The sequence below is a fragment of the Alexandromys fortis genome, unplaced genomic scaffold (genome assembly GCF_014885135.2).
Source record: "Alexandromys fortis isolate MF-2015 unplaced genomic scaffold, M_Fortis_MF-2015_v1.1 scaffold_65, whole genome shotgun sequence".
NCBI lineage: Eukaryota > Metazoa > Chordata > Mammalia > Rodentia > Cricetidae > Alexandromys > Alexandromys fortis.
In genome coordinates this window covers 1-21,622 of record NW_026067986.1, presented here as the reverse complement: position 1 = coordinate 21,622, position 21,622 = coordinate 1, and the positions used below count along the sequence as shown (strand labels likewise).

The following is a 21,622-nucleotide window of genomic DNA, read 5'->3' as shown; positions in this document are numbered from 1 at the left end:
GTGCAGTAGGAACAAAAACCCATTGCCATTGTTCTTGAGTTCTCAGTAGTCCTCATTGTCCACTATGTTAAGCGAGTCTGGTTTTATCCCAGGCTTTTTCAGATCCAGGCCAGTTGGCCTTGGTGAGTTCCCGATAGAACATCCCCATTGTCTCAGTGTGTGGGTGCACCCCTCGAGGTCCTGAGTTCCTTGCTCGTGCTCTCTCTCCTTCTGCTCCTGATTTGGACCTTGAGATTTTGAGACAGGGTCTTACTATGTAACCCTGACTGGCCTGGAACTAGCTGTATAGACCAGGCTGGTCTAGAACTCGGAGATCCACCTGCCTCTGTCTCCTGAGGGCTAGTATTAAAGGCATGTGCCACCACTGCCCTACAAGAATCTTTTCATTACAGAAAATATTTCCTACTGAATTTGGCCTTTCATTAAGGGGGCTCAAGAAATACTTAACCCCTCAAAATGTGTTACTTAGCTAACTCAGGTAATTTGTAATCTTTCTTGTTGCTTCAAGATTCCTGTCCCAAGACAAAGGCTGAATAGCGAGAACAGAGAAGCACCGAGCTATTAGCTGTTGAACTACAGATCGTCATGGCTTTCATTTCTTCTCATCTTTTGAGTCTTGAATTCCATAGTACTAAACTGAGTTAAGCATAGTGTTTAAGACAGCAATGAATAACCACCTCCTTCCACTAGTCCTTCCTTATTCAAATACAGTTTCTACTTGCTGTTTTCAAATTCACAGCAACCTCAGCAACTACTACTTGTGAACAGCTAGTATTCATTGTAGATTATTCACATGACTTTAGGGCAACATAAGTGCACGTTGGGGTATTTGTTTAACAATGCAAAGATGGGTGTTGGAGAGATGGCTCAGAGGTTAAGAAAGAGCATTGCCTACTCTTCCAAAGGTCCTGAGTTCAATTCCCAGCAACCACATGGTGGCTCAGAACCATCTGTAATAAGGTCTGGTGCCCTCTTTTGGCCTGCCAGGCATACACACAGACAGAATATTGTATACATAATAAATAAATAAATATTAAAAAAAAACAATGCAAAGATGTGTTGCATTTGTTTATGTCAGAGTATTTGTTTAAATATGCAAAGATGGGTTGCATCTGTTTATGTAAAGATGTGTTGCATTTGTTTATGCTGTGGATATTTGTTTAATTATGTAAATATGTCTTGTATTTGTTTATGATGCAGAATATTTGCTTAACCAAAGATGTGTTACATTTGTTTATGTTGATAATATGTGTTTAACTATGTAAAGATGTGTTGCATTTGTTTAACAACCTTGCCTGTCTATGTCACCTGATTGGTCTAATAAAAAGCACAATGACCAATAGCAAGGGAAGAGATATAGGTGGGACTTCTGGGCAGGGAGAGTAAGTAGGAGGAGGTTAGGCTCAGGGGAAGAAAGAAAAAAAGAGATGGCAGGGGCCAGACAGACAGACATGGAAGCAAGAAAAGCAGGACATACAGAATAAAAGGTAAAAGCTCCAAAAAGACGTAGATGAATAGAAAGAGGTTAAGTTAAAGGAGCAGGTGGAGCAAGCCTAAACTAAGGCCAAGCCTTCATAATTAATAATAAGTCTCTGTCTTTATTTGGGAGCTGATTGGCAGCCTAAGGAAAATTCTGCTACAGGTGAGACTTGATAATTTAGTCACATAGGATGGTAGATCAAAAGAGTACATGATCTCGACTGGGCTAACTTAGGTTTTTAAGCCCAAATTATCATTTACTTAATTGTCATTGGTTTCATTTTATTTATCTATCTGTTTATTTATTTAGGTTTGTTGAGACAGGGTTTCTCTGTGTAACAGCTCTGGGTGCCCTAGAATTTGCTTTGTGGACCAGGTTAGCTGCAAACTCACAGAGATTCCCCTGCCTCTGCCTCCTGGAATTAAAGGCTTGAGCTCAGAAAATGAACCTTGCTTCATTTTCTTTATTACTTGATACAAAAGTTTTCAAACTTTTTGGACTATGGTGTTCTTTTTGCTTTTTTGTTTAGTTTGGTGACAACGAGTCTGGACGTGAACCCTCAGTGCTCCTGCCTGTGCTCTGGAATGCTGAGATTACCTGGCTGCCCCTTCAGCATCACTGCCTCAAACAAAAGTGTACGTAACCAGAGTTTATGAGCCTTAAATTTCATCTCCTCACCATTTCTTCTTTCTTTTCCATTTTTTTTACATTTTTTTAAATTTTAATTTTATTTCTTTTTTTTTTAGACAGGGTTTCTCTGTGTGGCCCCGGCTGTCCTGGAACTCAATTTATAGACCAGGCTGGTCACTAACTCAGAGACTGGTCTGCCTCTACCTCCCGAGTGCTGGGATTAAAGACTTGCGCCACCACTGCCTGGCTTACCATGCGCCCTTTTGACCTCGGAAAGTCTAAGTCTTTCACTCTGCTAGGACTCCAAAGAGGACAGTGTGAAGCTAGAGTATATAAACAGTCTCTAAGTCTCTCTCTGTCAGAGCCTTATGGTTGTTCTCTGTCTAATTTACAACATTGGGAACCTGCCCAATGACGTGGAATTTCTTGCACCATTAGACAACCTGTAAAAAGGAATCTCATGACTTCTCTCCTGCGAGAACGTGCTGACCGTGGAGGGCGGGTACCTGGTAAGTAGTCAGAGAATGAGACAGCATATTGCAGCGACTGGCTCCCAGCAGATCCACTTTCTGACAGACATCCATCTTTAACTTGTCAAAAGAACCTTTGCTGTTTTTCACTTGGATCTGTACCTGCAATCACAAAAAAGTCCATTATTACCAGTACCAAATCTAATGGGCCCGAAATTAATTTCTCCAGACACATGGGGTTGTAACAGTTCCTTTCTCTGTCATTATCATTCCAGGATTAGTGAGAGAGACTTTAGCTATTTTTTGACAATTGTAGGTGATTCTTTCTTCTATTTATCTTTTAAGTATTTACTCGTTTGTGTAGCAGGGGGCATGTGTGTGTGGAGGAACAGCATGTGGGAGTTGGTTGTCTCCTTTGATCATGTGAATTCTGAGGATGGAATTCAAGTTGTCAGACTTGGAGGTGGGCACCCTAACCCTCGGACTCATTTCACTGGCATCCGATAGCTAAATGTTGGAAAACCATTTGGTTAAGAGGAAAACAGATAAAAATAGATGTTTGAGATGTTTAGGATATGTACTGTATATAGTAAGAGTAGAAGCAAAATCTGGAAGGGCTAAGGAGGTGGCTCAGTGGGCAAAGGCACTTGCCACCAAGCCTGGTGACCTGAGTTTGGTCCTTGGGACCCACACGGTAGAAGCAGAGAACCAACTCCCAGGTGTCCTCTGTCAATGACATGTATGCTGTGGCATGTCTTCTCACACACACAACATAAATGAATAAATGTAATAAAAAGTTTTAGGGACAAGCATATTCTAGTGATATATGTGCATTTCACAAACAATAAATAATACGTAATAAATTTAGAAGAAGTAGAAGACATGGTCAAATGTTGGGAGGCATTAGTATTTCTAAATCATTGAGGTATTTATAGATTTAAATTGTTTCTTAATAAATGTCATTGGACAACATAAACACTGACTTTGAAATGTTTATTCATTGACTTAACTAATATTTACAAGTTGTCCAGTATATGAAGCACCATTCTGGGAACTGAGCTTTGGTGACAAACAAAACGTGTTCCCCTCACCGCTGTCAGGCAGGGAGGGGCAGAGAAAAGGGAAATCACTGCAGGAGGGACTCTCAGCCTGGAAACTGAAGACATGAACAGAATTTGGATGACCACTAAACCACCCGGAAGGCCCTGGGCGAGCTGGGGTAAAGTTTGCACAGGAAGGAGGTGGCAGCTGCACCAAGACTCTTGGGGGCGAGAGGAGTCAAGTGTCGGAAAGCTGTGTGGGGATGAAGGGCCAGACAGGGATCTGTACCTTTGTTTTGTTTTATGTACATGTGACAGTCTGGAAATACGGAACTCAGTGCTCCAGTGCTTTCTCAGTGCTCTCCGGAACTAAATGCTGTCGTCAAGGGTTACAAGGGAGCAGGACTAGAGGCTGCTCTGGCTGCAGGAGGAGCACGCACTTACTTCACGGGACTGCTCAGGAGTCAGTGAGCTGTGCTTGCTAGAGTTACGTCACCATGTACAGCTGAGAACACACCACCACCACCATCACCACCCCCCTGTCGTGTGCAGTTGTGTGCACCTGTAATCTCAGCCCTCGGGAAACCAGGCAGGAGTGTGCATTCCTGCCCAGCCTGGGTTACACAATGAGATCTTATTTAAAAAAAAAAAAGGCGAATATTTTATTATCACGGTTAAATTATTCTGTATTAGGCCTCTATGTTAGTGTCAAGAAAAGGAGGGCTGGAGAGATGGCTGTTCTGCTCTTCCGGGGGCCTCACAGCCATCTCTAATGGGATCCAGTGCCCTCTTCCGTGTGTGCAGACACTCAAACAGAAGCTCCCACGTACATAAAAGACATGGACAAAACTAAAAGAAAGGAAAGGGATACATTTTCTTACTTTTCTAAACTTTTCCATTTGTTTTAAGGTGTCTGGGTCGAGCTCCTGGGATGCATCCTTCATCCACAGCAGGGCTCCTCTGTATTCTGTGCGAGCCCGCTCCATGCGATTAATGGTCATCAAAGTGTCAGAAACGGCCCTCTGGCTGAACGTTGCTACTTCTTGCTTAAGACGAGACAGGGGAGTGCACAAGGCCAATCTAATAGTAGAGAGGTAAAGATCAGAGGATTGCACATCTGTAAACAAAATTCTAGACACATCGCAACATGTATTTACCACGCTGATGAGTCACAAGCATGCCTAGAAGACTGAGTTACTAGGAGAGATGTTTCTACAGGTCCACCCCTTTTAACTTTAGGAAACATAACTTGGTAGCATTGCGGGTGTTGATCCAGATAAATAATCCAGCAGGCACGCTACCATCTAAAAAGAGTTCTGAGACCACAAAGGACTCCTCACAGAGTGCTCAGTTGGCAAGTATAGGGAGAAGCAGGGCTTTAAAGGTTATATTAAAATGCTAGGAGAACTAAGGAGGATACGATTTTTTAAAAATATTTATTTATTTATTATGTATACAATATTCTGTCTGTATGTCTGCAAGCCAGAAGAGGGCACCNTGTATGTCTGCAAGCCAGAAGAGGGCACCAGACCTCATTCCAGATGGTTGTGAGCCACCATGTGGTTCCCGGGAATTGAACTCAGGACCTTTGGAAGAGCAGGCAATGCTCTTAACCACTGAGCCATCTCTCCAGTCCCAGAGGATACAATTCTTGACAGCTGAGTGAGGACAGGAACACAGGTGTGTGAGGAGCACAGATCAAACCCAGCTACGCTAAGGCTGCTTTCAATACAGTGGCACTAGACGCCCGGGGCCCATGGGCTCAATTCTTTTAAGGAGATTTTCTGCACTAATACGGCACTGCAGAATAAAGTTGGGCCAGACATCACACTGCAGAACCCGATGAGGTCAGTGTTCTCAGTCTTTCTGTATTACAAGGATTTGAGCTGTATCTAGAGAATGTGTGTGTGTATGAGATAAGTCTTTGTAATACAGATCTTTATGCTAAACACTATGAAATAAGTAGAAAGCATGTAGTTAGGAAAGAAAAAAAAACCAGGCTGGGTTTGGTGGGACAGGTCTTTAATCCCAGCACATGGGGAGGCAGAGGAAGATGAGTATTTATTAGTTCAAGGCTAGCCTGGGATACATAGCGACCTTTCCAAAAAAATAAAAAAATAAAAAAAATTTAAAAAGTTTCAATTTAATCATAGATAGTATATGTCATCAAAAGTGACTTCAGGGGCTGGAGAGATGGCTCAGAGGATAAGAGCATTGCCTGCTCTTCCAAAGGTCCTGAGTTCAATTCCCGGCAACCACATGGTGGCTCACAACCATCTGTAATGAGGTCTGGTGCCCTCTTCTGGTCTGCAGGCATACACACAGACAGAATATTGTACACATAATAGGTATTTTTTTTTAAGTGACTTGAGGAAGGTGTAGTGCAAGGGTCCTGTGTCCACTAGGCTGCACGAGGCCCTGGGGTGACTGTCAGCATCACAGAAAACAGAAAGGGAAAAAACAGACACATTTTAAATATTAACCCTTCTGTGACTCTACTATAGTAAACCATGTGAGAAATAGAAATGTAGCTCTCAATGCTGCTTTTAGGGATCAGGCAACGAAGAGCATTAATTTTTAAGTAATTCTTTTGAGTGCAAGTGAATAATTAAAAGCTAGGCAGAAAATATATCTCCCCAAACACATTTCTCGTGAATGCCTTATTACAAGCTCTCTTTGCTAACTATGGGAACTGAGCACACAGGTCAGAAGCAGATGCGACTACAGTGAAGGAGGAGGAAAAGCCGGGTGAACCTTTGCTTGGCTGAGGAGCACAGAGCCTTGCCAGCCGCGTCCATCATTTTACCAGCTTGAGTGGTGTCCCGTTCTGCTTGGAACTTTAAAAAGAGCCCGAGTTCATTTTCTTCCTCTGATATAACTAGAGAAAAAATTACAGTTTAGTTCATTGCTTCATTTCATCATTTTCTTAAAACATACACTAGGCAGGAGACACGATTCTACAGGTAAAGGGGCCACCAATGCTGACGGCTTGAGTTCAATCCTTGGGACCCACATGTGGAAGGAGAGAACTGACCCTGCACACACGTGCTATGGCAGACAGACAGACAGACACACACACACACACACACACACCCTTGACGAGTTATTTCTGTACTAGACTTGCACAGGAAGGAAGGAACACTTTAACATGTAAGCCCGTGCCTGCTGTGGAAAGGCTAACTTTGCCTGTCTGGAACACACTGTTTGCAAGCGCTTGGGTAATTTGGGCACGGAGTCAGCAGACCTTCCTTCTGGAAAACCAATGATTAACAAGCGAGTCATTTGCTAAGGTGCAGGACTTATTACCATATATATATATATATATATGCAGGATGATTGCTTCTTTTATACAAAGTATTTGTTTCTTGTTTGAAATTGAATTGTCTTGGTTCCCACTCTGGTTTTTGTTCCCAGTGCTCCTTCTATCTTAGACCCACAGCCGTCTACAGTCCTGATGTCACCTGGTGCCCTGCCACCCAGCGTGGACCATGAAGGGATGGTCAAGAGTGTGCTGCCTGATGTGAGAAGAGATGGAGGAAAAACAAAGAGGCTTTGACTAATCTGACTACTTTCATATCTGTCATAGCTAACAAAAACCAAAAACAGCGGGGCTTGGCTAAGAGTGGGCAGAACTCGAAACGTGTGTTTTAGGTTTTGTTATTTTTTTTTTGGATTTGTTTTTGTTTTCGAGACAGGGTTTCTCTGTGTAGCCCTGGCTGTCCTGGAACTCACTCTATAGACCTCGTTAGCTTTGAATTCACAGATATCCGCCTGCCTCTGCCCACTGAGTGCTGGAATTAAATATATGTACCACCACTGCCTGGCTCTGAAACAGGGCCTTAGTATGCATAGGATAGCCTTGGCTCCCTGTGTAGCCCAGGTTGGTCTCCAGGTCATGATCTTCCTGCCTCAGTCTTTTAAGTACTGGGATTGCCTGGCTTGCATGTTGTTTCTAGGAATACTTTTTTTTTTTTCTCTGAGCGAGATCACTTTATTGGATTTGAGCCAGGGAGGTGACACTATTTCTGCCAGGATTCAAAGAAGGCTGCTCCAGCACAGGGCACCTGATCACCTTAAACATCAATAAAAAAAAAAAGTAAAATAGAAACCTTTATTTAGAATTAAAGCCAACACTTGAGTGTGACAAACACAGCATTCAGTTCGAAGAAGCACCCCACTAGTGGAGTGAGTGTTTATTCTGCACAATCACGACATGTGGACAAACCCGGGAGAGAGTTTTTGTTGTTTGTTTTTGAGACAGTCTCCCCCCTACAGAACCCTGGCTATCCTGGAACTCAGAGATCCACCTGCCTCTGCCTTCCAAGTGCTGGAACTAAAGTTGTGCACCACAGCCTGGAACTCATTTTTATTACACTTCACAAAAGTGTCAGACTATATTGTTGTTCCTCAGCACAGAGTGGATCCTAAACTCTCAGCTCCTTCTCCAGCACCATGTCTGCCTGCAAGTCACCATACTTTCTGCCATGATGGTAGTGGACTTAACTTTTGAACTGTAAGCCAGTTCCCCTCTTACACATTTTTTCTTTATAAGAGTTGTCATGGTGTCTCTTCACAGTTATAAAACCCTAAGACAGCATCCAATGTGGGCAGTACTGTATTAGTCTCAATAATAATACCCACTTTAAAAGTAAAAACAATCCCAGCACTCAGGAGGTAGAGGCAGGTAGATCTCTGAGTTTGAGGCCAGCCTGGTCTATAGAGTGAGTTCCAGGACAGCCGGGACTACACAGAGAAAAGACTGCCAAGAAAAAAGAAAAAGTAAAACCAAAACAAAAACCGAAAGGGCAGCAGCAGAGCCCAGCTCTCTCCATTTGTAAACTCTTCCCTCAGAGCAAGGTGATACAACGAAGAGGTAGCCAACCACTCAGGTAGTGCTACCATCTTTAACAAAACCATACACCATGTTATAAACAAGTACCATGATCCAGAGCTGTTGATCTGGGGAATCACAAACTCAAAAATTCAAACTCCTTTTGGTTATCTTCTAAACATAGACTTAGAAGTGCTTCCCATTGTCTGAAAACACCTCTGTCCAATCCACACACCCAGCTCTCAGGACAGCAGAGTGAGTCCTCTTGCTTCTAACCCAGAATCATTTTGGGGTCTCTCAACTTTTGCTATGACTCAAAGGCATGAGTCTACTGCTTTTCCTACAGTGTGGATTTCAGCACAGATTACAAAGAGTAGATGTGCTTAGATGTCTAAAACTTTATTTCTTTTTTAAACTTAAGAAATTCTTGTAAGCTTCAGGGAGTCATGAGACTCGGATATGCCTCTCACAAACCAAATGGACTCCAGGTAAGTACTCCTGTCAATCAATAGCCTAAGCTTTCCCCCTACCCCTTCCTCTTGACTTGGAATTCCTCCCTTCCTCCAGTTACCAGGACCCACAGGCCTAGAAGTGTCAAGAGTACACCCAATATATAAATTTTATCCTAAACTCCCTAACTTTACTTTCTGTCCCTTGTCTCTCTCTATCCAGCAGATTTCCAATCAACTGAAATTGCAAACTGCTTCAATATTGCTTGCAATGTGTCAGCAGCTGTGGGTGTTGCAGAACCTGCATCCCAGGCTGCTTCAAAGCAGCCTGCATTTCACTAGCCCCAGGTGGTCCCGCATAACCTGGGCAGCAAGCCAAAAAGCAAAAAACAAAACAGGAACAATTAAAAAAAAAAAAACCCAAACCCAACAGATGTCCTCAAGCCTGCACTTCCCTCTCCCTCTCTGTCCTTTGACCAACATTCCTGTCTTCCTGGGCCCCGATAATGACACCCCATTTCAGCTCAACAGTCGTTACAGATTGAGTAGTTACAGTTAGAGATTGTGCTGACCCCTATCATGAACGAACGGCTGGAATGGGAGCCCAGGACAAATGGCTAAGTGAGGTGCGATTGACGATTCGTGCATCAAAACAGACACTGGATACCTCTCTCAGCACTTCTCACAACACCCCCTGCCTGGCTCCCTTACCGCTGGTGTCTTTTCCTATATATGCTCTTGGTTCTTCTCTGGGCTGTGCTTCTGTTCATCGTTTGCCCTCTCTCTTCTACCCCCACCCCCATGACCTGGTTCAGTCTGCTGACCCATTCAGCCTGGACTCTTCCAGATGTCTCTGGCTGTGCTCTCCCTCATATTTACAATAAAAACCTTCTCAGTCGTACCTAGGAGTGGTCATGTCCTCATTTTCATTCAGGAATAATGTTAACATTCTAATTGCTTGAGAGGTATGAATTTTCTATGGCTCATAACTTTAATATTAGGGAAAATCGTCACTTTTGTGTGAGGATTTAAAGCTCTCTGGGAACACAGGACACTCGTTTTAGGTATAAAGAGAGCATAAATCATTGCCAAGTCTTACCTTTATGGATGCTGAAAGGGGCAGGTGAAGCCCAACCTGTGCTGCTTTTGTGCTGGGACCAGCCTGCCAGCGTCAACAGACACCCCACTCTGACAGGCTCATTCCGGGGCCCTAACCTGCTGTATCTGTCTGATAGTACGGCCAGCAGAAGACCTGTGAGTATAGGAGTCTTCAAGACACCACATGTTTGCAGAGAAGGTACACAATGAAGCCTGTACTTATGGTCTCTTCCTTACTCTGACATGCCATGAAGATGCTGAAAGGTCCAGTGATTTCATGGAAAAGTTGAAGGCACACAAACTTGCCAATGTTTCTAGACATTTCTATTTCAGTGGACTCTGATGGTCCAGTGGTCATGGCAGCCTTTTACAGCTTGGTGTTTTTGACCCTTAGTAACCTGGCCCTACGTTTCCTTTGTTCTTGCTTTTTGTATCATTTTTTAATTTTGCTACAGAAAGTTCTTCAACTATTTTCTTGGGAAAAGCACACATATAGAATGCATGACATATTCACACACACAAAAACAACTTCCCTTAATTATGCCATATTGAGTTTTTCTTCACTATGAGTTTTGATTATAAACGTTAAACTTGACTTACAGCTTTGGAAAATAGTTTTTTTTTTTTTTTTAAGGCAGTGTGTTATTGTGACCCAGACTGACCTGGCTGGCCCACACTCTCCTCTCACTCAAGAGTGATCCTCCTACTCAAACCTCCTGAGTGCTGGGGGGCAGGAGAGAGTCACCCATAGACAAGAAAGCATTTATTAATGAGAAAATATTTACTGAACACTGACTACATGCTAGACATTGTTTTTTAAGGTTTGGGAACACACAAGTAAACAAAACCAGTTCCTGCATTATCAGATTGAGCACAGTGGCTCAGAGGGTAATGGCACTTGTCCCCAAGCCTGTGACCTGAGCTTGGTCCCCAGAGTCCACATGATGGAAAGAAAGAATTGGCTCTCACAAAGTGTCCTCTGACCGCATGCCCTGACATGTGTATAACCTGACCTCAAGCAAGAAGTAATTAGTAAATAATAGGAAAGTTAAAAGAAGAGCACATTCTAGGTGTAAAAACAAGCAATAGAGGGGCTGGAGAGATGGCTCAGTGGTTAAGAGTTCAATTCCCAGCAACCACATGGTGGCTCACAACCATCTGTAATGAGGTCTGGTGCCCTCTTCTGGCCTGCAGCATACACGCAGACAGAATATTGTATACATAATAAATAAATAAATATAAAAAACCAAGCAATAGATAGAATATACAGAATGCTGAATATTCTAAGAGCACAGGGGAGTTATAGGAAAGTTAGGGAGCATATGAGGCAGATGTGCCTGTCGTGAAAGAGAGCGACACAATTCAGTGCAAGGGTTTCAGGACATGAGGTCAGAGAGGTAGCCACATCTAGTAAGCCACTCTAATTGAAGTAGAGAAAGAAATTCAATGGCGAAGTTCCAACCGGAAGTGGTGGGGGACAGAGAAGAGCCCGCCAAAGGCAGGATGCTGGATGAAGTTGGAGAGGAAGACCACAGCGGGGTGGGCTTGTGGGAGCGGAGTAAAGGAGGTGAACTGAGGAGGGGTAATCAGCCGTGGGGATGAGAACTGGCTTTTCCTTCCTGTGACCTTGACAAGAGCTGCTGGAGGAGAGGAAAGAGCAGAAGGAAAAAAGCCTGGTGTGGGGGGATCTGCCTGGAAACCGAGCGTTCAGGAAGGCAGAGGCAGGAGGGTTTCAGGCCAGCTTGGGCTACAGAGCATACAGACAACATTATCATAACGTTCCTGTGGGAGAAAAAAACAAAAAAGAATGAGGTACTGATTGTAAAATCTGCAGGGGCCAAAAGAGGTTTTGAAAGATGGAACAAACCTTAAAGTTCACCAAGAGTAAAACCAGAGAAGAAAGTGAGTCTGTGTTAAGGGATTTAATGAAGTAAAAAGGAAAAGATGGACCCTGGGGATTTGAGAACAGGTCACTGTCAGTATTCATATTTTTAAAATTTTAAATAAAACCTCACTAAATAGCTTTATAAACAACTACTTTACCATTAAGTGCTCATTTTCAAAAATGCATACCAATTATTATTTTAAATGGGAATTATCGGATAGTTATGATGTCATACCATTGAGTCTTAGCTGATATTTCTCAACTATCTTCAGAAGTTCATTGCATGTCTCCTGGATGGAGTGAAAAACCTTGAAAAATAAATTTTATTAGGACAATTTAAAGAACAATAAACAAATACAACATTTAGCACTTCAAAATGAGAACATTTGCATAAAAGTATCTATTGGGTATACTTCATAAATTATGTCAATTTTCTTGGCTGTGATGTACCTCTCTTAAGCATATGTTATTATGTCCATTTCATAAATACTATGTCTATTTTTATTGACTGGGATGTACTTCAGGCTTAGTTTTATTACTGATATAGAAAGCACATTTAAATTTTCCCCGTGAATACTGGATAAAAAGAGATAAATGTGTGGAATTTATCTATAGAATTTGTTTTCCCTTCTGCTCCCAATTATCCGAACACGAGAAAGTTACATACAATATAAACAATTTCAACAACACAGGAAAAAGAGCACTTTAGAAACAGGTGATGCTCAATATGGGGCTTTTTCTAATAGTGTCAAAGCAAAACAGCCCAATAAGTTTACTATAAAAAAATGATGTATTGGGCTGGGCAGTGGTGGCAGATGCTTTTAATCCCAGCACTACGGAGGCAGAGGCAGCCTGGTCTACTGAGTGAGTTCCAGGACAGCCAGGGCTACACCGAGAAATCCTGTCTCAAAAAAACAAAAACAAAATGACGGTAACAAAAAGAATGTATGGGACAGGCGTAGTGGTACAGCCTGTGATGGCGGTGAAGGGGGAGGAGCCCTACACTGTGGTCACACATAGCCACCATACGTGAAGCAGCACATGCAAGTTTATAGCAATTCTTTTCAACTTTTAAGTTTAACTTCTGCTGTGCTTTGTTTGAGACAAGATGACACAATGTAGTATAAAATCTAAAAGTGGCAAGAATTCTGGAAGTTCTCACCATAAAGAAACACCACATGTTTGAGCTGTGTAACTATTTAAAACATTAACTACTATCAGATATATGGATGGAAGGTTTCATGGTATCCACTTTATAAAAAGATTCATTTATCTTTATTTTTACGTGTTATGTGTTTTGTCCGAAGGTGTGTCTCTAGCCACACGCATGCCTGGTGCTACTGCAGGCCACAAGAGGGTGTCTGATCCCGAGACTGTGGGTGCTAGGAATCAAACCTGGGTCCTCTGCAAAGCAGCCGGTGCTCTTGACTGCTGAGTTCTCTCCAGCCGTCTCTTCCATTAATGTGTACAACTCTTATGTTTTTATGTATCAGTTAAAATGAGTTAAGAATAAAAAGAATATCATGACATCAAATACAATCTGCTTTTGGAAAATGCTGGGGATGTGGCTTAGTGGTCGAGCACTTGCCTCCCACGCATGGGGTTCAACCCAGAACTACCAAAAGGAAAAAAGAAAATTATTTGAAAATAATTAAAATTACAAAAGCTTGCTTTTGCGTTATTTTTGTTTGGAATTTCCCCTCTTTGCTACTGTAGTTAATCAGAAACAGAAAATTAAGAAAATATCTGTTGAACTCTGACTTCAAAGTTAAGCCCACAAGATGAAGCCATATACCTGGTGCAACTCTTCATACATAAACTTTCCTATGTGGATTTCAGAGTGATCTCCTCTTACCCGGTCTTAAGCTGAAGAAATTCCGTGAACTGTCCGAAGGACCCTGACGTTTCTAGATGGAAGCTCCACCCTCAGATTATTACGTTCTCAGCCTCACTAGGGAGCTTCACTGCTGATGTGTGATTAAACCTGAGGAGTATTTATAAGAGTCGCTAGAGGAATAATAATAACTTTAGATGTGCTTGATTGAGATTTGGCATCTGGTCATGGCCATTTAAAACTAAATTTTCAGGGGCTAGAGAGATGGCTCAGCAGTTGAAAACAAACAGAAAACTGGCTGCTCTTCCAGAGGACCCCGGTTCACCTCCCAGCACCATCTGTAACTTCAGTTCCAGGGGTTCTGATGCCCTCTTCTGGCTTCCCCAGGCACGTGGTGCAAAGACACACACATGGAGGCAAAACACTCACCATACATGTAAACTAAATAAAAAACAAAAATCAATTTTCAATGCATGAAAGATTACAAAATGATACAAACAGACTGCCCAAGATGAGGTGGTTACGGCAGGAGGTTCCCACAGTCCTGCAAGACTTCCTACTACTGTATGTTATTTTCACAATGAATTTTACTTTTTACTTATGTTTTTTGGAGATGGGGGGACTTATGCAGCCCAGGATGGCCTTGAGCTCACTAGCTAGCCGAGGATGACGTTAAGTTCCTCATCCTCCTGCCTCCAACTCCCAAGTGCTAGGGATTATATATGAGCCATCAAGCCTAGAAATTTTTCAGTTTTTAAGAAAAATCGTACAAATATGGGAGAAAGAACATGGCTGATCGCCAATATGTGTAATGGTCAGCATTACAATAAAATGTTCTAGAGTGCCTAACCATATAAAACACAGAAATAGTTCCTTCTGTGGGAATGTGTGTGCAAACAGTTCTGAGTGTTGCTACAGCAGCCTGCTCACGTCCCCACACATGAATCACAAGGATTACTCTGCAACACAAATAAATAGCAAATGCTTCATTTCCTTTCCTGCTTTTTCAAGACAGGACTTCTCCACTGTGGGTGGAGCCATCCCTGGGCTGGCATTCCTGAATTCTGTAGGAAAGCTGGCTGAGCAAGCCAAGGGGAACAAGCCAGTAAGTAGCTCAGCCTGAGGACCCTTCCCTGTCTGGGTTTCTGTTCTGACTTCCTTCAGTGACGGACTACAGATGTGGAAGAGAATATGGAAGTCTAAGTCAAATCTCTCCTCCCCAACTTGCTCTTGGTCATGGTGTTTCATCACAGCTGCAGCAACCCTAAGACGCTCCTTAAACTCCTTGGTGTGCATGTTTGCGACAATCTCCCTTGGAGTCCCACACAGTACACAGTCTCCACACTTACCTCTAGCTTAGCATCCAGTTCTGCGTCTGATGCAACCACATGCTCGTCCTCCTTCTTTCCTGTGGCTTTGATGAAGACCTGTTTAGTCTTCCAGAACTTCTTCTGCACCCTGTTCATCACCGACTGCTTGTCTTCTGCTCTGAGCTGCCCACAGGAATCCATGGAGTGACTAAAACACACCAAGATTACGCTTCTTTTAAAAACTTACCAATAGACTAAGAAATTACATTAAAAAAAACTTACAAAACTGACACCTAGTTGGCTTGTCAGTATTTAATTGACAAACCAAAATTGATATCAAATATAAACATGATAATGCTTGCTTTATATGATCTAGGTTTTTTCTATAATTACAACTATAGAAAGAGAGATATAAAAAGATTAATATTACTTGTACTTTTGTTATGAAGCAAAAGTGTTAAAATTGTTATTCTATAGTTATGACTGGAAAGAATTCTATTTAATCAATATCAAATAGCAAACATTTCTTAGTTTATTACTCCCTCTAATTTTTAATTTTTGCAGCATACTGAAGAATGAAATTTGCATACATATATACATTTTATAAATATATTTATAAAACATGTTAGATGAATATAATTTAATAAACATTTTTAGATATGTAAATATTCAGATACATGCACATCTTTAAATATTAAATAAATACTGTAATATCCATAAGACAACAGAAGTGAAAACCTTAGATACGGAGGAGACATGTTATTAAGAAAGGGACAGACACTGTAAACCGTCATCATAAACTTGATGGGTGATCGCTTTAACAGAGATGACACAGCTACATACAAGAAAATGAAATGTGAAAAGCATTTTGTAAAGATGTTTAAAAGAGAGACAATAATAATTGCTTGATACTAAAGCCCAAAGTATTCCTGTGGGCCGGGGGAACAGAGTGGAGATGTCCGTGACTCAGTCGCTTGTCCTTGTCAGCAAAGAAACAGACTCGTTTCCCTTTCATTTGGAAACACTTACTAATTAAGTTAAATGTAGGCTAATTTCTAAACCCCCAGGGCCAACGAGAGCAAAGAAAGCCTACCACGACACAAAAGCTAGGGAGGAAAGAGGAAGGCAGCCTGACAAACAGCAGACACCAATTTACTAGAGTAGGATTGCAATATTTAAAATCATATACAAACTTCCTTTTAAGCACTAAAAATCCAAAGTAAAAAAAGGCTAGAACTCAGGGTTAGAGTATTTGCCTGACATGTTTGAGGCCCTGACTTTAATCCCCACTAATCCAAAATCAAACCCAATTAAAAATAAAGTCCTGAAAAACTAAAAACTACAATCCAACCCAACCACCCATTTGGGTGATGTGACATTCTCCTCAAACAAAATGACACAAAAGGTAAAAAAAGAATGTGTCAAAAGTAGATCTTACCAGTGTATACCAAGAGTTAACATGTGGCATATATCAATAAATCATAGAAAATATTGAAACAAGTCAGAGATTCCAGTTTCAAACTTCAAAGTCTAATTAAAAATCAACTACATGGGGGCTAAAAAAATGGCTCAGGAAGAGCACTGGCTACTCTTCCAGAGGACCTAGGTTTAATTCCCAGCACCCACAGGACAGTTCTCAACCATATATAACTCCAGTCCCAGAGGAGTCAGTTTCCTCTTCTGGTCTCTGTGGGCACCAGACATGCACATGGCATACGTGTACACGGACATACATGCTGTCAAAACACCCATACAAATTTTAAAAAAAATGAGTAGAGGGGATAGAGAGATTTCCCGGTGGTTAAGAGCACTAGCTGCTCTTCACAGGGTTCAGGTTCAATTCCCAGCATCCACATGGTGGCTCATGATTGCCTGTGTGTACCTCCAGTCCCAGGGGAATCTGATGCCCTCTTCTGACCTCCGGAGGCACTAGGCATGTATGTGATGCATATAAAAATATACAGACACACATGGTGCACATAATACGTGCAGGCAAAACATCTACACATAAAATAATAAATATTTAAAACATGGGTTAGATAGCCAGTGTGGTACACACCCCTATAATCCCAGTACTTGGGAGATTTGGGCAGACCTAGGATACACAGTGAGACTCTGTCTAAATAAACAGACAGATAAATCTGGCTGAAATCTCGTATGGACAAAAGGAATACAAAAGTGGAATCAAAATGAAACTATAAAAATGATCAGATTTAAGGAGAGACAAGTAGGTATTGGGAAGAGAAAAGCTATAAGAAAAAGACAAGATAGAGTGGGACAGAATACATCCAGAGAAATACAATACCCCTCAAACTTGTGGATGATAGTCATGACGTATAAATGCAATGAGTTGGATAAATCTAGGTAGGATAACACAAATAACAAATAAAATCTTAAGTAGGTACATCTTTAGATCCAAAGATGGAAAAACACTTTGAAAGCACAGAAAAATGTTTAATCATTCTTATTCATTCTTCTTCTTTTTATTATTATTATTTTGAGACAGATTTTCACTCTAGCTCAGGCTGATCACTAATTGACTAAGTTGGCCTTTAACTCATGGTGATGCTCCTGCCTCAACATCCTGAGTGATGAGATAACAGACAGAAGCCACTGGGCCTGAATAAGAAAATCTATCTTGAGGGCTGGAGAGATGGCTCAGTGGTTAAGAGCACTGCCTGCTTTCTAAAGGTCCTGAGTTCAATTCCCAGTAACCACAGGGTGGCTCACACCCATCTGTAATGAGATCTGGTGCCCTCTTCTGGCCTGCAAGCGTGCATGCAGGCAGAATACTGCATATATAATAAATAAATAAATAAATAAATAAATAAATAAATAAATAAATAAATAAATGTTTTAAAGAAAAAAGAAAATTTATCTTGAAAAACAATGAAACAAAAATACAGATGAGAGCTAAGTTTTCAATAAAATAGCAAATTTAAGTAAAATAGAAGGCTAAACTTAAGATATTTGAAGGAAAAACCACGTTGACGCGTAATTCTATATTTACAAAACCATCCATTAAAAATAAGCTATTGTGGGAGTGTATACCGAAATCAAAGAACAAAAGAGGTTGAGGCAGGAATACCATAAGTTCCAGGCTATCCTGGGCTACACAGTGGGACACTATCTTAAAATAAGAAAAAAGCAAAGATACAAACAAAAATGAAGGCATTTTCAGATACAAAACTCAGAATTAACGGTTAAGGTATTTCAGAAATGCCACCATCTGGCTAGATTATAGCTTCAGCGTTTGCCCATCACTCCTGTTGTGTGAGTTCAATCCCCAGCATGGCTAACGACAGGAATAGCATATGTTCGGGCACACATGGCAGCGCTGGTATTGCTGTCACTTCTGGATGGCAAACTTTGTCATCAGAAATGTATGGTCACGGCGCGATATCTCAGGATAGAGTTCAATTCCAGAACTCACACCCGCCTCCTGAAAGTTGTTCCCCCTTCATGGTACATGCATGCACACACCAATAAGTTTAAAAATGTAAAATGCCAACAGTTCAGCCAGGCCAAGTGGCTCAGGCCTTTAACACCAGCACTTGGGAGGCAGAGGCAGAGGTAGGGGGATCTTTTTAACTTTGAGGCCAGCCTGGTCTACAAAGAGAGTTCCAGAAGAGCCAGGGCTATTACAGAGAAACAAACCCTGCCTTGAAAAAGAAACAAAACAAACAAACAAACAAAAAAAAAAAACAAGAAACCAAATGTCATCAGTTCATTGTTAATTGATGGGAAAAGAAAATGTGGCATATTTACGTAATAAATATTAGCCATAAGAGAGTCACTGACAATGTGTCTGGACATGCTGAGTGGAGTTAGTGGGGACCCAGAACACAAAAACAGCAACAAAGCACCCTTCAACCTGCTTCTGCCGCCATATTGCCTTCTCTTCCTCCCCTCTCTGCATTTGAAGGATTCTTGTGACTACATCTAAGCTACCCAGACAACCTGTTTCTACCTCATGAGTCCTACCAACCTGTGAAGTCACTTTTGCCACAGAAGGTAATAGCTCTCTGGAATCCAAGACCCTGGTGACTAGATGTTATCCCGAGTTTTTATCCTTGTTTAGCAAAAGAAAAGGCTCAGGTAACTCACTTGGGAAAGGTACCTGGAAGTCTTAAAATGGCTTCGTTCTGATTTCATACAAGAGAACTGGAAAGGGTCTTTTCCAATGTTTGTATACTGGTTTATTGATGCCAGTTTTCATGTGAATCTGTTTATTGTTCTGGAAGGGCAGTCTATGTTTTCTAGAGGTTTTCAGGGACCCTTTATTTCACAATGATAGCTATAGATTTCCCTCTGAGGCAAATTCAGATTACACTTCTTTATGTTCATGGAATTTCTTGGCCACAGCTGGGATGGGTACAGAGATGGTGTCACCTGAACATCCGAGTGCTGCCAACACTTGGAACTCTCATTCCGTGAATTCTGGGGCCTGGGCTCCTGCGGGAGGGAGGGAGCCAGTGTACCCCATCCTGTGTGTCACAACACTTACAGCAGGGCAGGTCTGCTCTGAGAGCCATCGTCCCATGAGCGAGCCTCAAAAGCACCTGTTCACTTCTCTTCTGGCGACTCCGTTACCCTGTTTATTGTGCCTGGTGTGTGTGTGTGTGAGTGTATGTGTGGGGGTACACATGGAGGTCAGAAGACAACTTACAGGAGTTGGTTCTCTGTGTTTACCAGGATGCAATTTAGGTTCTTAGGCTTGGAGTCACACCCCTCCCTGCTGAGTCATCTCTTTTCCCCTTGCCTGAGGGGGACCCTCAGCTATTCTTTTGACGTGCTATTGGGTGTGTGTAGGAAATGACTAATTATCATTATTAGTCCATAGACCTGGGCAAACAGACTACCTGACTTACAGCAGCTTGTATGTGAATATTCTACCTGTTCTCTATTTTGCTTTAATGTCCAACATTTTTATTGTTATTTTGTCTTCCAAGAATACTAAGATCCCTCTTGTACCCAGAGTGCCTTCTGGTGTTTTGTTGGCCTCGCACACACATGTTGTTTGCTTTGATTATGTGCTTGCCTTAGTATCATCCTAAAGACTAGTAAGGAAGAACGGGAGGCAAAATGTATTGATCCTGCCATTTTAAAATACAAATTTTATTATTTATACTTTTGGCAGTTAGTCACCCTCCCCACCGTCCTTCTGGAATGCTTGTGTTACACGTAGGAGCCTTTCTGGTGCATATCCCCAAGCCTTGTCTCATATGCTTTGCTTGTCTTTGGTTCCTTTTCCTATGACCTCTCCATATGGCAGCTTACAGCAGAACCCACATAAATGCTGGGCTTGGTGGCCTGCACCTGTAACCCCAGATTTGGGGTGGGGACAGGGTAGACTAATCCCAGTGGTTCACTAGCCAGCTAGTCTGGTCAAAATGACAAGCTCCAGATTCAGTGAGACCCCTGTCGTGAAAAGGTGGACAGTGGTAGAGGAGTACCCTCAGCTTTGACCTCTGGCTGCCACATATAAACATACAGGCAAGTCAGAGCACACTCACGTGTGTGTGCGCACACACACACAAACACAGACACACACAAAAACACACTCACACTCTCAAACAGGAAGGGCAAAACAATAAGCAATTCACAAAAGAACTTTAAAAGTTCAATGAATATACAAAATTATATTCCACCAATAGCTAAAGAAATACAAACAACCCAGGTAAAAGAGGTGGAATTCCAAGCCAAACAAAGAAATACAGTGTAATCCTCTCTCAAAAGAGAGGAGAAAATGTCAGATGAGCTATTACTTAAAAGTACTTAAAGCTTTGGGGAAAAGTGAAGTAATAGTTTACATACCTCTTTTCTCTAAAATTAAAATATCTCAAATGCAAAATTCCATATCTTCAAGTTCTGATGTCAATAAATAAATGTCAGATATAATGATGAAATACAATCAGTTTTAAGGAGACATTCAAAGTCCGATAAGCATGTCCTCTAATCTCATATGGATCCATTTCTGGCAACTTGAGTGAGCTCTGAAAAGCTCACTTCTAACTTGCCAATCACAGGACAGCAGAACAGACAACTGAAAAAAATGGGAACATATGTATGGTGGCTACAGTTCTTTACAGTTATTCTGTGCTTCGCCTGTGAGAACCTGACTCAAGAATTTATAAATGGCTCTCATTCCTCAGTGGGGTAGAACTAATTCAGAAAGACTTAACAGTTGGGGAATCAGTTCTCAGACCTTTAACCACCTTTAGATAGGTGGAAGTCTGGGAGCTCTTCTGTAGACACTTGTTTGCAGAACTTCTCTAAGGTCTGCATGGGACACAGCACTCAGGAGACCCCTGACACCACACATCAGCACCCCCCTTGACAAGAGAGCTCATTTTTAAAATGTCTGTCCTTTGACTTTAACTGCAGGATTAAAAAGGCAAGCAAGGTAGGCACCCGAAAACCCACAACAGCTTGTGGAACATTAAAAAAAAAATTCTTGCCTAGACACAAGGCATGGTTACGTAGAAAAGAATCAGGGCACACATCAGACTGAAGTAAACCCATCATCCCTCAGCCTTGCTGGCCTCAAGAACCAACGGAAACCGCCGCACAAGCAGTCAGTTACAGCAGCACT

At 41.8% G+C, this 21,622-nt stretch overlaps 1 protein-coding gene across 3 annotated transcripts in view; it reads right to left on the bottom strand.

Annotated features, from left to right (window-relative positions):
• The window catches only part of Ica1l (islet cell autoantigen 1 like), a 40,491-nt gene extending 24,972 nt beyond the window's left edge, over positions 1-15,519 (bottom strand). For all 3 annotated transcript variants that reach the window (XM_050159267.1, XM_050159268.1, XM_050159269.1), the window contains exons 1-5: positions 15,067-15,519; positions 12,119-12,191; positions 6,375-6,498; positions 4,502-4,700; positions 2,617-2,742 (exon numbers count right to left, since the gene is read on the bottom strand). In XM_050159267.1, coding sequence (XP_050015224.1) covers positions 2,617-2,742; positions 4,502-4,700; positions 6,375-6,498; positions 12,119-12,191; positions 15,067-15,228 — 684 coding nt within the window. In that variant the 5' untranslated portion in view covers positions 15,229-15,519. The remainder of the gene's footprint in view (positions 1-2,616; positions 2,743-4,501; positions 4,701-6,374; positions 6,499-12,118; positions 12,192-15,066) is intronic.
• Between the last annotated feature and the right edge of the window lie 6,103 nt (positions 15,520-21,622).